General features: G+C 43.0%; 4 protein-coding genes across 5 annotated transcripts; all 4 read right to left on the bottom strand.

The window, feature by feature from the left end:
• LOC6901271 (mediator of RNA polymerase II transcription subunit 19-like) lies at positions 1–1,287 on the bottom strand. Its single transcript, XM_002133936.3, has 2 exons — positions 1,132–1,287; positions 1–1,055 (listed from the first exon to the last, which is right to left on the bottom strand). Exons 1-2 carry the CDS (start codon positions 1,171–1,173, stop codon positions 237–239), a joined length of 861 nt encoding a protein of 286 aa, XP_002133972.3. The 5' UTR covers positions 1,174–1,287; the 3' UTR covers positions 1–236.
• Positions 1,288–1,706: 419 nt separating this feature from the next.
• On the bottom strand, positions 1,707–3,071 carry LOC6901272 (mediator of RNA polymerase II transcription subunit 19-like). 2 transcript variants are annotated; one of them, XM_002133937.3, is made up of 2 exons: positions 2,915–3,071; positions 1,707–2,852 (listed from the first exon to the last, which is right to left on the bottom strand). In XM_002133937.3, exons 1-2 carry the CDS (start codon positions 2,978–2,980, stop codon positions 2,460–2,462), a joined length of 459 nt encoding a protein of 152 aa, XP_002133973.2. In that variant the 5' UTR covers positions 2,981–3,071; the 3' UTR covers positions 1,707–2,459. The 2 variants fall into 2 exon arrangements, with proteins under 2 accessions (XP_002133973.2, XP_015041540.1); XM_015186054.2 differs by having other exon boundaries at positions 2,927–3,058.
• A 1,872-nt stretch (positions 3,072–4,943) lies between these two features.
• On the bottom strand, positions 4,944–5,968 carry LOC4814751 (anaphase-promoting complex subunit cdh1). The gene is made up of 2 exons (XM_001354617.3): positions 5,744–5,968; positions 4,944–5,683 (listed from the first exon to the last, which is right to left on the bottom strand). Exons 1-2 carry the CDS (start codon positions 5,820–5,822, stop codon positions 4,947–4,949), a joined length of 816 nt encoding a protein of 271 aa, XP_001354653.3. The 5' UTR covers positions 5,823–5,968; the 3' UTR covers positions 4,944–4,946.
• A 2,678-nt stretch (positions 5,969–8,646) lies between these two features.
• LOC4814940 (uncharacterized) lies at positions 8,647–9,933 on the bottom strand. Its single transcript, XM_033383104.1, has one exon. The coding sequence runs from the start codon at positions 9,874–9,876 to the stop codon at positions 8,803–8,805; it is 1,074 nt and encodes a 357-aa protein (XP_033238995.1). The 5' UTR covers positions 9,877–9,933; the 3' UTR covers positions 8,647–8,802.
• Positions 9,934–11,313: the final 1,380 nt, after the last annotated feature.

The raw sequence follows: 11,313 nt of genomic DNA, 5'->3' as shown, positions 1-11,313 counted from the left end.
TGGACTGAATGTGAAGCTATTGTTTTTATTTGTAAACATATTATAGGAACTATAGAAAATGTGACCTGAATATTTGAAAAGCATTTGCATATTATTAACAGTTTAATTTCTAGTTTCAAATTGCAGCTCCTGATAAGTCTGTCTGCTAGTTACTGGTTCATCTGATGAGAATTCAAAGGACCATAGAATATAGCGGCATCGGCCACTATGATCGTTTGCCATCGGCTGCTCTCTCATCATTGTCTCTTGAAATTCTTTCGCGTCTTTCCGAGAGCCTGCACGCAATACTGCAACAGTTTTGTTGGTGAAATCGCTCGGAGGGATTGCTGGGTCGCACTTTTCCCACGCTTGTTCTTCTGGGAAGTTTTGACAATGTATTCCTTGGATTCTTTCTTCTCTTTTTTTTTGCCTTGGCCACCGTTGGCATTATTCTGCTTACGCTTCATAGCAATACTCTTTATGGACTCCTTGCACAGGTCTGCAGCCTGTTTCGTGGCTTTACCGCCTCCATGCTGTTTCCCCATGATCTTCTGGTTTTTATTTGAATTATCGTTCTTCTCTTTAGTGTCCAGTACCACATAGTTTGGCAGCGTTGTTGGCTGCCCTGTAGTTGAAATGGGACCATCTCCTTGGGAGCAATGTACGCTTTTCTCCTTCCAGCAGGAAGGCAGTTTACCTGTATGCAGTCGAAAGCCATCCAACTGTTTATTCAATGGACGAATCGCCTTTTTGTGCGTTGGCGGATTCTTCACCACGCTTCCCAGTGTACCGTTCCTCACCGGATGAGTACTGAGCTGCAGTACTTCAGGAATGTTGGGCAGAAAAGAGCTTAGCGATTCCTGAATATTCTCTTTCCTGAGCTCGTGAAGCGCCTGTTCGAGGCCGAATTCGGTCAGCAAGTCCCTGTCACCTGTAAGTTTAGCCCTGGTTGGTGGCTCCCTGACCAAGTAGAACGGCTGCGACTGCTCGTTGTTCGGTCTATTGGGCCCAAAAATTGACGTCATCGTCGGCGAGGTTTTATCTCGGCTGCAGGGGGCCGTTGATTTTGGTGAACTCTGCATTGAAAAGTAAAAAGACTTTGATGATAAAGGCCGGTGTATTTCCCAAAGCGAGGGTGGTCTTTAACTTTACCGTTGAATCAGTGATTTCCAAATTCGGATCAATGGACGCCATCAGAAAATGATTTCGACGAGCTTAATTTTATTTTCCTACAAAGAAAACTGAATGAAAAATTCTCACATAACCACAAAAAGACAGAGTGACCAGGTTCGCTAAGGACAAGGTGACCGTACACTGCAGGTGCAGTATACTCTAGGGTAGGAAAGCGATCAAATATGTCATAAATTCGATATTAAAAGCACTAGCCATACAGTATATACTGTGTATATATACTGTAGCCTTTTAACACTGCCACAGCTGGAGGGGAAAGCCAAAAAAATGTGTAAATCAACATGAAAATGGAGGGAAGAGAGTTTTTATACTTTTATATATGTATTACTTTCAGCCCTTTCTATTTTAGAATTTTCTGGAGTTCTTTCTCACGCCATGAAAAACATTTAATGGTCAAATTAGTTTAAAGTATTATTGAATGTAAATTTATAGCAACTTAATAAATCAAAATAAAAAGATATGTTTGTTTAAGAATTATGTGCATATTTTTCATTTTCTGTTGTTGAATGCGTTAAATAATTCAAGAAAATCATATATTAATGTGCAAATCTGTTTTTATTAAAGTTTAATTTCGCTGAGTCGCCGATAAAAGTAATTTACTTTGAGCGGCAGCCCTGTCAGCTGTTTACACTGGCAGTGTTCCAGAAGTTTCGCAAGTAATTCCTCCCGAATCACTACATCGAATTGAGGACTCTTTAGAACGATAAAATAATACCCAAGGAGTTCAAAGGAGAGGTAAGATCATTGGCAAGTCTCAAGATGATGGATTTTGATTGTCCATTTTCCGTATTTCCACAGGAGTCTGCGGCAGTTGAGCGACGACCAGTTATTGGACAACTGTATGCGCATTGGCCACATGCGATTCGATCCGGTATACCAGACATGGCGCTGGATGGGTTTCAATTTCGGTAGGGGTCTTACACTCATCGTGGACTCGCGCAGACTGAAACTCATGCACCATTACCATGGTGCACCAGTCCAACAACTTATAGCGATCTAGCAGTAGCCGTACAGCAATACCATAAGCACTACACTACTGCCAACATGGACTCGGGCAGAAGACCCCTGGGCCATGACGAGCTTCTCTGCCGTTGTCTCATGCTCGGGCTAAGCCCAATTTGATTTCTATTCTGAATTTTGTACCGCCTACAATGAGCGTTGCTATCAAATGTATGATTTATTTATCAACTGTTGCCCTATCGTTATTTGTGTACATTTCTTATAGTTCTTGTAGCAATGTCGATATGTCATCCCACTTCTTCAGATATGCGCTGGTTCGCTGTTTGTACTTAGTGATCCATGTTTTCCTTTGACTGATTGGGCTCGTCGTCACCGTCAGAGTAAGACTTTTCCAGATATTGGCCCGTCAGCGGTCCGGGTTGCAGGCGAAAGCCAGCCAGCTGCTGTTCAGTCAGCGGACGAAGCACGTGGCTAAAAGTAGGCGGATTGAGCACCACGCTTCCCAGGGTACCGTTATCGACGGGTCTAGTACTGAGCATATCGACATCCTTGATTTTTGGCAGAAAAGAGGCTGGCGATGCCTTAGATAAATTGTCGACGGTCTCCATTGAGGTGTGCTCCTTGTGTTTTGGCTTCGGCAAAGGATTGAAGGAAACGCATCTCACTTTTCGTGGCGGCTCACCCTCCGAATCGTCGGAGTCTACTAAAGATGCTGGTGCGGGCTACATTGAAAAAGGTGAAATTTGTGTATTATGGCAAAGATATCGACCACTAGAGCGCTTACATGCAACATTACCAAAATATCACTAATCTGCTCAATAAGAGAAAAGAAATCTCTCGATGGGTTCATTACGGATTTTTTTCACGGAGACAAGCGATTGCAAATAACTTCAATATGCTATTTATGTTCTGCTCATATGACAGCTGTTCTTAGGCTTTATGGTATTTTTTTTTTTCAGACTTATGGTCTGGCAACACTGTGTAAAAAATAGTAGGGGCATTTGTAATTAACATTGAGTTTGATATAATCAAATCAAAAACATTTCGCTATTATTATTATTATTGTTACAGATCCCTGTAGAGTCCCTAAAATCAAGTGGGCTATTCACGGAGCTCGAAAAAAAATCCCCGAAGTCACTTAAATTTATTAGGACAAGAGTAAATTACAGAGCAAGGAAGTATATTTTCTGACGCCAAACGGGAGTCTTTTGTCGACGCTGCTGGGCCGGGAAACAGCATTATATGAAGTGTGCCCAGAATCTTGCCTTCTACATCGTCGGAAATGCTATGTTTTCCTTCCGTTTCCCTTCAATCAATTCTATTTTGCTTGTTTGTTATTCTGCGGGCCTGAGGGTTCAAGCTTTCTTGTTTCCTTAGGCTCTTTTTGGGGCGATCGACCTGTCGAAGATCTTGTCTGTCCAGTTCGATCCAATTCTGACCAGCCGATGTGCACTGACCTCTAACCCGAAGAAGGTTCATCAGAGCGAATCAATCGACGGAAACCAGTTCTTGGTCTGCCGCCCCGCTCGACCCACTCGACCCACGCGGTATCTGATTTCATCTAACCCGACAGAACCAAGCCCCACATCACCAAGTCAAGCAGTAGACGCGGGTTCAAATCCCCCGATGCTGTCCTTTCTCTTTATTGTTTCGGCTTCTCGCTATTTATGCGTAATTTGCCAATTTTCACAAATTTCTTGCATTGAAAAGGAGTATAAGTATTTGCAGAGGGGGGCAAAGTCTGCTGCCCTGAAGAGGCACAAAGGCAGACAAACGAACAATCGGTCCGTGCCAGGGCCACGGCCTGGGACAGGTCCTTTATTTCACTCCTTTCCCTTGAGTGCCATGGCACCTTGGGTCCGGCTTCGCGCCGCGTCACGAGTTCATGAGCGTGCCAGACATCCTTGAACTTGCCACAGCCAGGATATCGTGTTCGCATATTTTGTCTGCCCTTTTCCCCCTTTCTTTGTATATATACTGTATGTATATGTAAGTATATGTATAACGTATATACTTAGACTGCTGCGCCAAGTCGTTGACTTGGCCTAATCCAAGCCGTTGCCAGAGCTACATCTCCCTCTGTTTTAACAATTGTTCTTCAAGGAGAAAAGGGATTTTCGGCGTCCGCTGTCTTTTTTTCAGTTCGACGCGAAAACTTTCAGGGTCAACAACATTCTATTTACAGTACTTTTTATATGCATATACATAGACATACTCAAATATTCAAAGTGAAATTTAAAACTTCTTAAACATGACAAGAGTGGATTTCATTTTCCACATGCCTTTTTACCACATGAAAGCCTACATTTTTCTTGTATCTAAGGGGTTTTCCCAAACCTGTGTCTGAGGAGTTTTTCTCAATGTTTCACAAAGGTCAGATCAGACAACAAATTTCAAAGATGAGCAAAACTTGAAATATCTTTCATAGAATATTCAACATCCTGCTTAACTTAATTCTGCAAAGCTATTAAGAAAGAACTACCTGAAAACCCGTTCAAATGCTGCGAGAATTGTGTATAAAATCTGTATAAAAATCCCCGGGAGCAGAAACCTGTTTTCTAATTTCATAGAATAATTGTAAAAAAACTTCACAACATTTTCTAAGTCCAAAAATTCGATCTAAGTTCTCCCAAGATATTTTTTATAATTAAAATCATTTAAAAAGTAACAAGAAATTTCTACTTTATTTTTTTTATTTATTTATTTATATATATGATTTCTATGTTCTCTGCTTACACCTATCGATTCATCACTTATGCGCTAGAAGACAAAAAAAAATATATGTTTATATATGTATGTTTCAATTGGTGGATTCTTTAGTTGGTCAGCTGCAGACGTCGCCAGATGCGCTGCAAACGCGAGTCGGAGACAGACTGAGTCCCAGCCCCAGGGGAGAGCTCATTGTGGTAGGGCTCGATGAAATTGACTGCTGATTGCCTCTGCTCGTTGCCTGAATTTGAGTTTCTCTGATGCTGGTTCTTTGGACTCTTCTTTAGCTGTCGCTTCACCTTTTTCATCTGCTGGTTCTTGTGGACGTGACGATGATGATGGGTCTTCTTGGAGCGGAGCTGATGCTGCTGCTGTGCCTGAAAGTTCTTCTTTAGCTTGATCTTCTGCTTGTATGTTTTGGGAAGCGATTGCTTTCGCTGTGGCAGAGTTCCGGCTAAATGGGCTTCGTCTGGTGGCAAGTCAAAGCCATTTTGGACGTCTAGTCCGGTCATTGTGGGCACTGGAAGCTCTAAGACTTGCTCATCTTCCGACTTTCTGTTCTGCGATCGATCCAGGGATCTGGCATTATTGTTCGTCGTAGTTGTGGTTGTCGTTGTAGTGGTGGTTGTGGGCGTGGGCGTGGCAGTTGTGGTTGTGGTCGAGCTGGGCTGAGTGATCACAATAACATTGTCGCTGGGCGGCTGCTGGAACATGCCCCGCAAGAGCATGAATTTCTTCAGAAAATCTCGACCACTGCCCACACTCTCTGGAGCTGGGACTGGAGGTAGAGTCGCGGCTGAGGTGGAGCCAGCACTTCGTCCCTGCATTTGGGGCAGGCGATAGCCTTTGGGGGGCAAAAAGGAGACAGATTAAGGTGCAAGATTATGTCTGGACATTGACTCACCGCTTCGTCGGGCATCGCTGCTGGCAGCCAGAATTGTGAGGCCGAACAGCAGGGAAATACCTCTTTGAGGGATCTTCATGCTGCGAGATTTCCTGGCACAATGTTTGCCCCATCTATGGAGACGTCTCCTCTTATAAGTTGGAACCTCAGAGTGCAATTAAAAAATTTCACCCGCCTTGCGTGATGATGATGACGATGATGATGCTGACATGCAATCATTATAAAAGATAGAACGGGAAGTCGGTATCAGTGTCTAGGTTGGGCCTGCCTGTCATGTATCTATCAGATGCCGAAGTGAAAGTTCTCTCTGGTAGAATTATTTACGAATATCTATATATTTTTTGCTTGTGTGTGTGTGTAGTAAATCAAATCTAATAAACTCGACAATAAACATGCGTTTTCACATAAATCTGTGGCGGGCAAATGGAAAAACTCGTGCAAGCGTATCTCAAAGATACTACTCGGGACAGGCAGGGCAGCAGGGCAGCAGGGCAGCAGGGCAGCAGGGAGGAAAACATTGCTCTGTATATTCGTACTGTATAAATAAATAAACGAATTTGTGTTCCAGCCTCCATAGCAGACCCCTGCCAGGCTATAGCCTGGCTGTAGCCTGACAAGAGCTATCTACATATATATTTTTATGCACATATTTATATTACATGACCAGTCTCAGTCTCTGTCCGAGTTTCGGTCTCACAATCTCACTTACTGTATCCGTGGCAGTATCTGTATCTGAGGCCCAGCACCGAGTACGAGAATGAGCTTGAGTATCCGTATCTGTGGCAATGTGGCTCTCGCATACTGCTGAGTGTGGAGCTGAGTGCGTGAGACGCACAAGGCAAATAACTTTAACATAATTCACTTAAATCTTTTTGTTTTAATCTTGAAAAGTGTTTCCCACAGAACTTACTCTTACTCTCCCACACTCTCTCACACTCAAACTCGCACGCACTCGCACAAATACAGTTCTGACAAGTATAAAGATCCCTGAGATACTCAGATACTTGGGGGCTCCGACTACTACTACTACTACTTCTACTACTACCACTACTACTACGTGTGTCTGTATCTGTCTGTTCGTGTCGAGCTGCTTTCAACTTTAACACCCAAGTCGCAAAATGTTTTTCTGTAATCATCCAAAGTGTTGTGTCAATAGCTCGACGTTCCTTAAACTCCTCGTCGGATATTTGCTGTTATCATTATTATTATTTTTGCTTTAACACTTGCGGTCTGCCACAGTCGGAATAAGTATACTTACTCGTCCGAGTAGGAGTATCTATGGGTCAAGTGCGTCTGTGGGGTACGATTTTCAATTGCCATCGGAAAATGCTTTTATTATTTCACCTAAAAGGCTCCAGTTGTCGCCGCCTTCCGCCTTCCGCTTTCTTCTTCAACTTGTAATTAACTGAAATTTGCATATGTTCCCTGAATGTATTTTGATTTGACGAAAAGGGCATAAAGTGGCTCTTTTCAATTATCAGATTAACTTTTGCTTTGGAAGATGTAATGCTTATATAAGCTATTCGATAGAGACAGTTTTTAAAATACATTTACAAGCAAAAGTAAGCTTAAAAGAAATTTAAAATGCCAATTAAAATTGCACTCAAATGTTTATGTATATTTAGCATATTTTCCATTTTCCTTTTGATATACATAACATACGTATGTATTCGTAAGTTTCTTCACCATATCCCAACCCAAATGTAATCAATAATTTAATATGCTCTACTCTGTTAAAATGTGTCTTTGTGTCTGTTATTTTTGAGCAATTCAGTTCAATCTTCAGTTATTATTTTGCTTGCATTTCTGATTAAATATATCTACGAGTGTCCTGGTTCTGCTCTTCTTGTGGGTCAGAGGATGCCGATGTTTGGCACAAAATTCAATTATAGAATTTTCTATTAACTTAAAAGCTTCTTATATTTATTTAATTTGTTATTGTGTCTCACTTTGGTTTGGTTGTTGCCTGCCGCAGGAGCATAACGACTATAGCGGCTGGAGGGATCTCTCTGTTTGTATTATTGACACAGGGACAGGACCAGAGACAGAGGCAGAGACAGACAGCTTAGAAACCAGGCATTGCGTAAGAATGTTGCCATCAATTAGACACATCCCCAAAAGGGGGTCAGTCAGGGGGCGACCCAGAGGTACACCCAGGAGTGGAAAACTAAGTGGAAGCAGCCGCCTGCCTTCGTTTGCCATTTTCCCATTTTCATTTCCATTTGCTATTTTCTATTTGGAAATTCTTCATTTGCCCAGGCCTCCTCAATCTCCCCGCAAACATTTGCCAGATAATTTGACAGTCTAGCACTCGAATGCACTCGTCCCTCCATCTCCCGCTCCCGCTCTCTCTCAATCTCCCTTTAGCTTTGTTGAGTGATTGAATTGTTTTTAGAGCAAATTAAAGTTGATCTACTTTACGCATCTATTTCATTGGACAATCGCTTGGAAGAAGGCTTCCACTTTTTCTGAGTCTGAGTCTGAGTCTGAGTCTGAGTCTAGGTCGGGGTCTGGGTCTGGGCCTTGGCGTCTGACTTTGGCTGTTGGCTGAAAGTTTTAGCCTGGGAGCATGTAAAATGTTTATGGCTAATAAGCAAAACTCCTCACAAATTGAAAAGTTTTCCATCCGGGCAATGGAAAAACTTATCAACTTAATATTATTGGGCGCAGGAGTAGAAAAAGACATAGACGTAGCCGAAGATAAAGATGAAGAGTTTCGTTTGTATAAAAAAGTTTTGCATTGCACTTCTTTATTTTTCGCTTGCTCTTTTTTTATTTAAATTAAGACGGAGCTTGTTCGAACGAGATATAGTTATCTAAAACTGATTATAGATTTTGGCAGCTATGATAAATAAACTATCCGTAGAGCTGCTGTAATTCCAATTAAAGTTCTGCTATTATAAATACCATTTTCTGTGTAGTCCAGAAGAAGATGATCTAGTTTTATTTCGATTACGTATTCTTTTACATTTGCTTTAGAGTATATAAAAAAAAGTGCTTAGATAGTAAAAGTCATTTCCAGAGTTCCGGGGTCCGAGTGCCAAGTTCCGAGTTCCGCCTCAAAGATACTGCACTCGACGAATATTCTGGGCAAAGCTCTGCAGCTGCTTCCTCCTCATTATGGGACGCTGCCTCAGCCGCTGGCCCAAGCGGCCAAAGCCCGGTGGTGCCATCGATGGGGTGTCACCAGCGCCATTGGTCAGAGTCTCAATGAGGTCCTCGGGCTCGGAATCGTCAGCCATTGGCACGGATAGATCCTCTACGATAGGCCGCTCCTGCTCCTGCTCCCGCTCTCGGTCCTGCTCCCGCTCCTCGTTCTCTCTGATGGGGATGCTGGCCAGCTGGCGGAACATGCGCAGGTTGAGAGGCACGTAGCGCACCTCGTTGCCAATGGTAATGGGCACTAGTGGAACGCCACTGCCAAATCCAGTAGACAAACCGCTGAAACCTCCAGCCAATCCTCCGTCCAAGCCTCCTCCTAGACGTCCATCCAGGGCTGACCCATAGAGAGCAGCCTCATTCCAGCCATACAGGCCGGAGGAGTATGGCAGAGAGGACGCCTCGTCCTGGCGCGTGCGGAAGTACGTGCTGGCCGGATATGCGATCGGGCTGCGAATGAACTCTCCAATGCGGGTGCCCCCCGTTGTAGCAGCGGCCGGATTGGTAGCCGTGTTGTTTATGACGTTGTTATTGGTATTGGTGATATTTGGAATAGAACCAGGTGTTATTACAACGAATGTGGTGCCACCGCTATTGCCACCGCTGCTGCCACCATTTTTCCCATTAAAGTGGCCCAGCCATGAGCGGCCGCCATCAACGTCGCTCTGACTCCGGGGCTGATAGCGTTGCAGGAACTGGGCTGGACTCAGGCCGGGCGACAGAAGAAGTAGCTGTTGCAGCTGTTGATCAGCCACCAAATCATCCTCAAAGCCCACATCCACATTTCCAATGAGTCGGGGCTCCGGGGCTTCGTTGGGATGGTCCTGGCTGGTCGGAGGCTTCTCGGGGAACTGCAACTGCCACAGAGGCATGTTGTAGCCATATGCCTGCCTGGGTGCTGCGCTCCTGGCCCATATGCTGTGCGCACTCAGCACAGTCGCCACGAGCAGAAGAAGACTCTTCTGGAGATACATATTCGTTGAGGGAACCTTCTGACTGAATTGTCTGTGCTTGAAGTGAAGAGTTTGTCTTTCAAGTGACTGTGCACGTTCGGTGGACAGGGTGGCGCTTTTATAGGCTAACAGCGGCTGCTCCAGTTCGACCAGCAACCAGCGGCCAGCGACCAGCGCCCAGCCCTAATGAGCCTCAATTTATCCGTCGGTTATCGCTGCCGCTTATCACAGTTTGCAGAAAATTTCGCGCTTTCATCGCGATTAAATCCATTAATCTCGCTTCGCTTCGACTTGTTCTTGGCTCTTTTCGCTTCTGCCTTGACTGTGGGCTGGGCTTCTACTACTTCTTTTTTTTACTGGCCTTCTTCCTTGGCTGACTGGCTGGCTTATTAGTTTGGCTCGAGCTGATGTTAATTACACGTGCCTCGGATAAGCCAAATTAATGGGATCAGTTTGGAGGGGATATTCTCTTTTTCGTTGGGTGTGAGTGGAATCACTTAAGCAGTATTCATTCCATTTATGTATACATACTCGTATGTGTGTCCCACCACCTAATTCTGGTTCAAATTCTGCCCAGTTTCTGAGATCCACTGTGACAGTATTTACCGATTGCAAGGATTTTTTTTAATCTAAATCTGATGCTGATTTTTTTGTTTATTTTTCCCTTAAAAAGTTTCCCATTATTTTGTATAATATTTTTAATAATCTTTCAGCCTCTGCAGATATGACTGGAACTCTATGACACAGTAACAGGAGGCGGTTATTATTTATACATTAATGAAGGGAAAATATTTGTTGTCTTTTTGCAAATCGATAATCAAAAGTTAACTTTTCTTTACCTTATTGCTTTGGAATGTAAATCTACACCATATTTACTAGCAGTGTCGAAGTCTTTTCTATCTATTTCAATGTTTTCCTTTGTCTCTTGTCGTTACTGGATCTCCTGAGAGCTATGTTTTTCTGACAAGGCTTTAATTATATAAAAAAAGCGAAGATTTTTTGCAGATATCGTATTTACCAGTACCTAATCGGATTTCGTTTTTTTAATTCAAATTATGTATTCTGCTGGTTATTATTCAACTGCTTGTGTGCACCATTAAAACGGATTTCAAACGGAAGTATAAATGGAGTTCCCATTCGCTGTATTCTTCCAAATGAGTTGTTGGAGAAATGTCCTCTACATATCCGGGATTTGCGCTACAAATTAGAAGATTGAATGAGAGACCTACGCTAAGTAGATCAAATAGTCATGAAAGCTTTTTGAATTACTGCATTTATTACACCTTGAGAGAATTATTTTCTAGAAGATTTTCTAGTTTATCCGATTTGATGCGAAAGGACGTTCTGATTAATTTGAATATAGCAATGAAAGTATTCAAATATTAAACTCAACTACCATTTAGTTCATACAGTGTGAACTTTGAGCCGAAAGTGCGTCAAATATTCATAATTTTGTCA

The sequence above is a fragment of the Drosophila pseudoobscura genome, chromosome X (assembly GCF_009870125.1).
Source record: "Drosophila pseudoobscura strain MV-25-SWS-2005 chromosome X, UCI_Dpse_MV25, whole genome shotgun sequence".
Classification (NCBI taxonomy): domain Eukaryota; kingdom Metazoa; phylum Arthropoda; class Insecta; order Diptera; family Drosophilidae; genus Drosophila; species Drosophila pseudoobscura.
The sequence above is the reverse complement of the archived record's forward strand: the minus strand, read 5'-3'. Positions and strand labels throughout refer to the sequence as shown.

Bases quoted from the DNA above. Each gene is read 5' to 3' on its own strand.
- LOC6901271 (XM_002133936.3), bottom strand. From the start codon at position 1,173: ATGGCGTCCATTGATCCGAATTTGGAAATCACTGATTCAACG. The intron at 1,056-1,131 runs GTAAAGTTAAAG...TTTTCAATGCAG, and splicing joins TGGAAATCACTGATTCAACG to AGTTCACCAAAATCAACGGC.
- LOC6901272 (XM_002133937.3), bottom strand. From the start codon at position 2,980: ATGAACCCATCGAGAGATTTCTTTTCTCTTATTGAGCAGATTAGTGAT. The intron at 2,853-2,914 runs GTAAGCGCTCTA...TTTTCAATGTAG, and splicing joins ATATTTTGGTAATGTTGCAT to CCCGCACCAGCATCTTTAGT.
- LOC4814751 (XM_001354617.3), bottom strand. From the start codon at position 5,822: ATGAAGATCCCTCAAAGAGGTATTTCCCTGCTGTTCGGCCTCACAATT. The intron at 5,684-5,743 runs GTGAGTCAATGT...TGCCCCCCAAAG, and splicing joins CAGCGATGCCCGACGAAGCG to GCTATCGCCTGCCCCAAATG.
- LOC4814940 (XM_033383104.1), bottom strand. From the start codon at position 9,876: ATGTATCTCCAGAAGAGTCTTCTTCTGCTCGTGGCGACTGTGCTGAGT.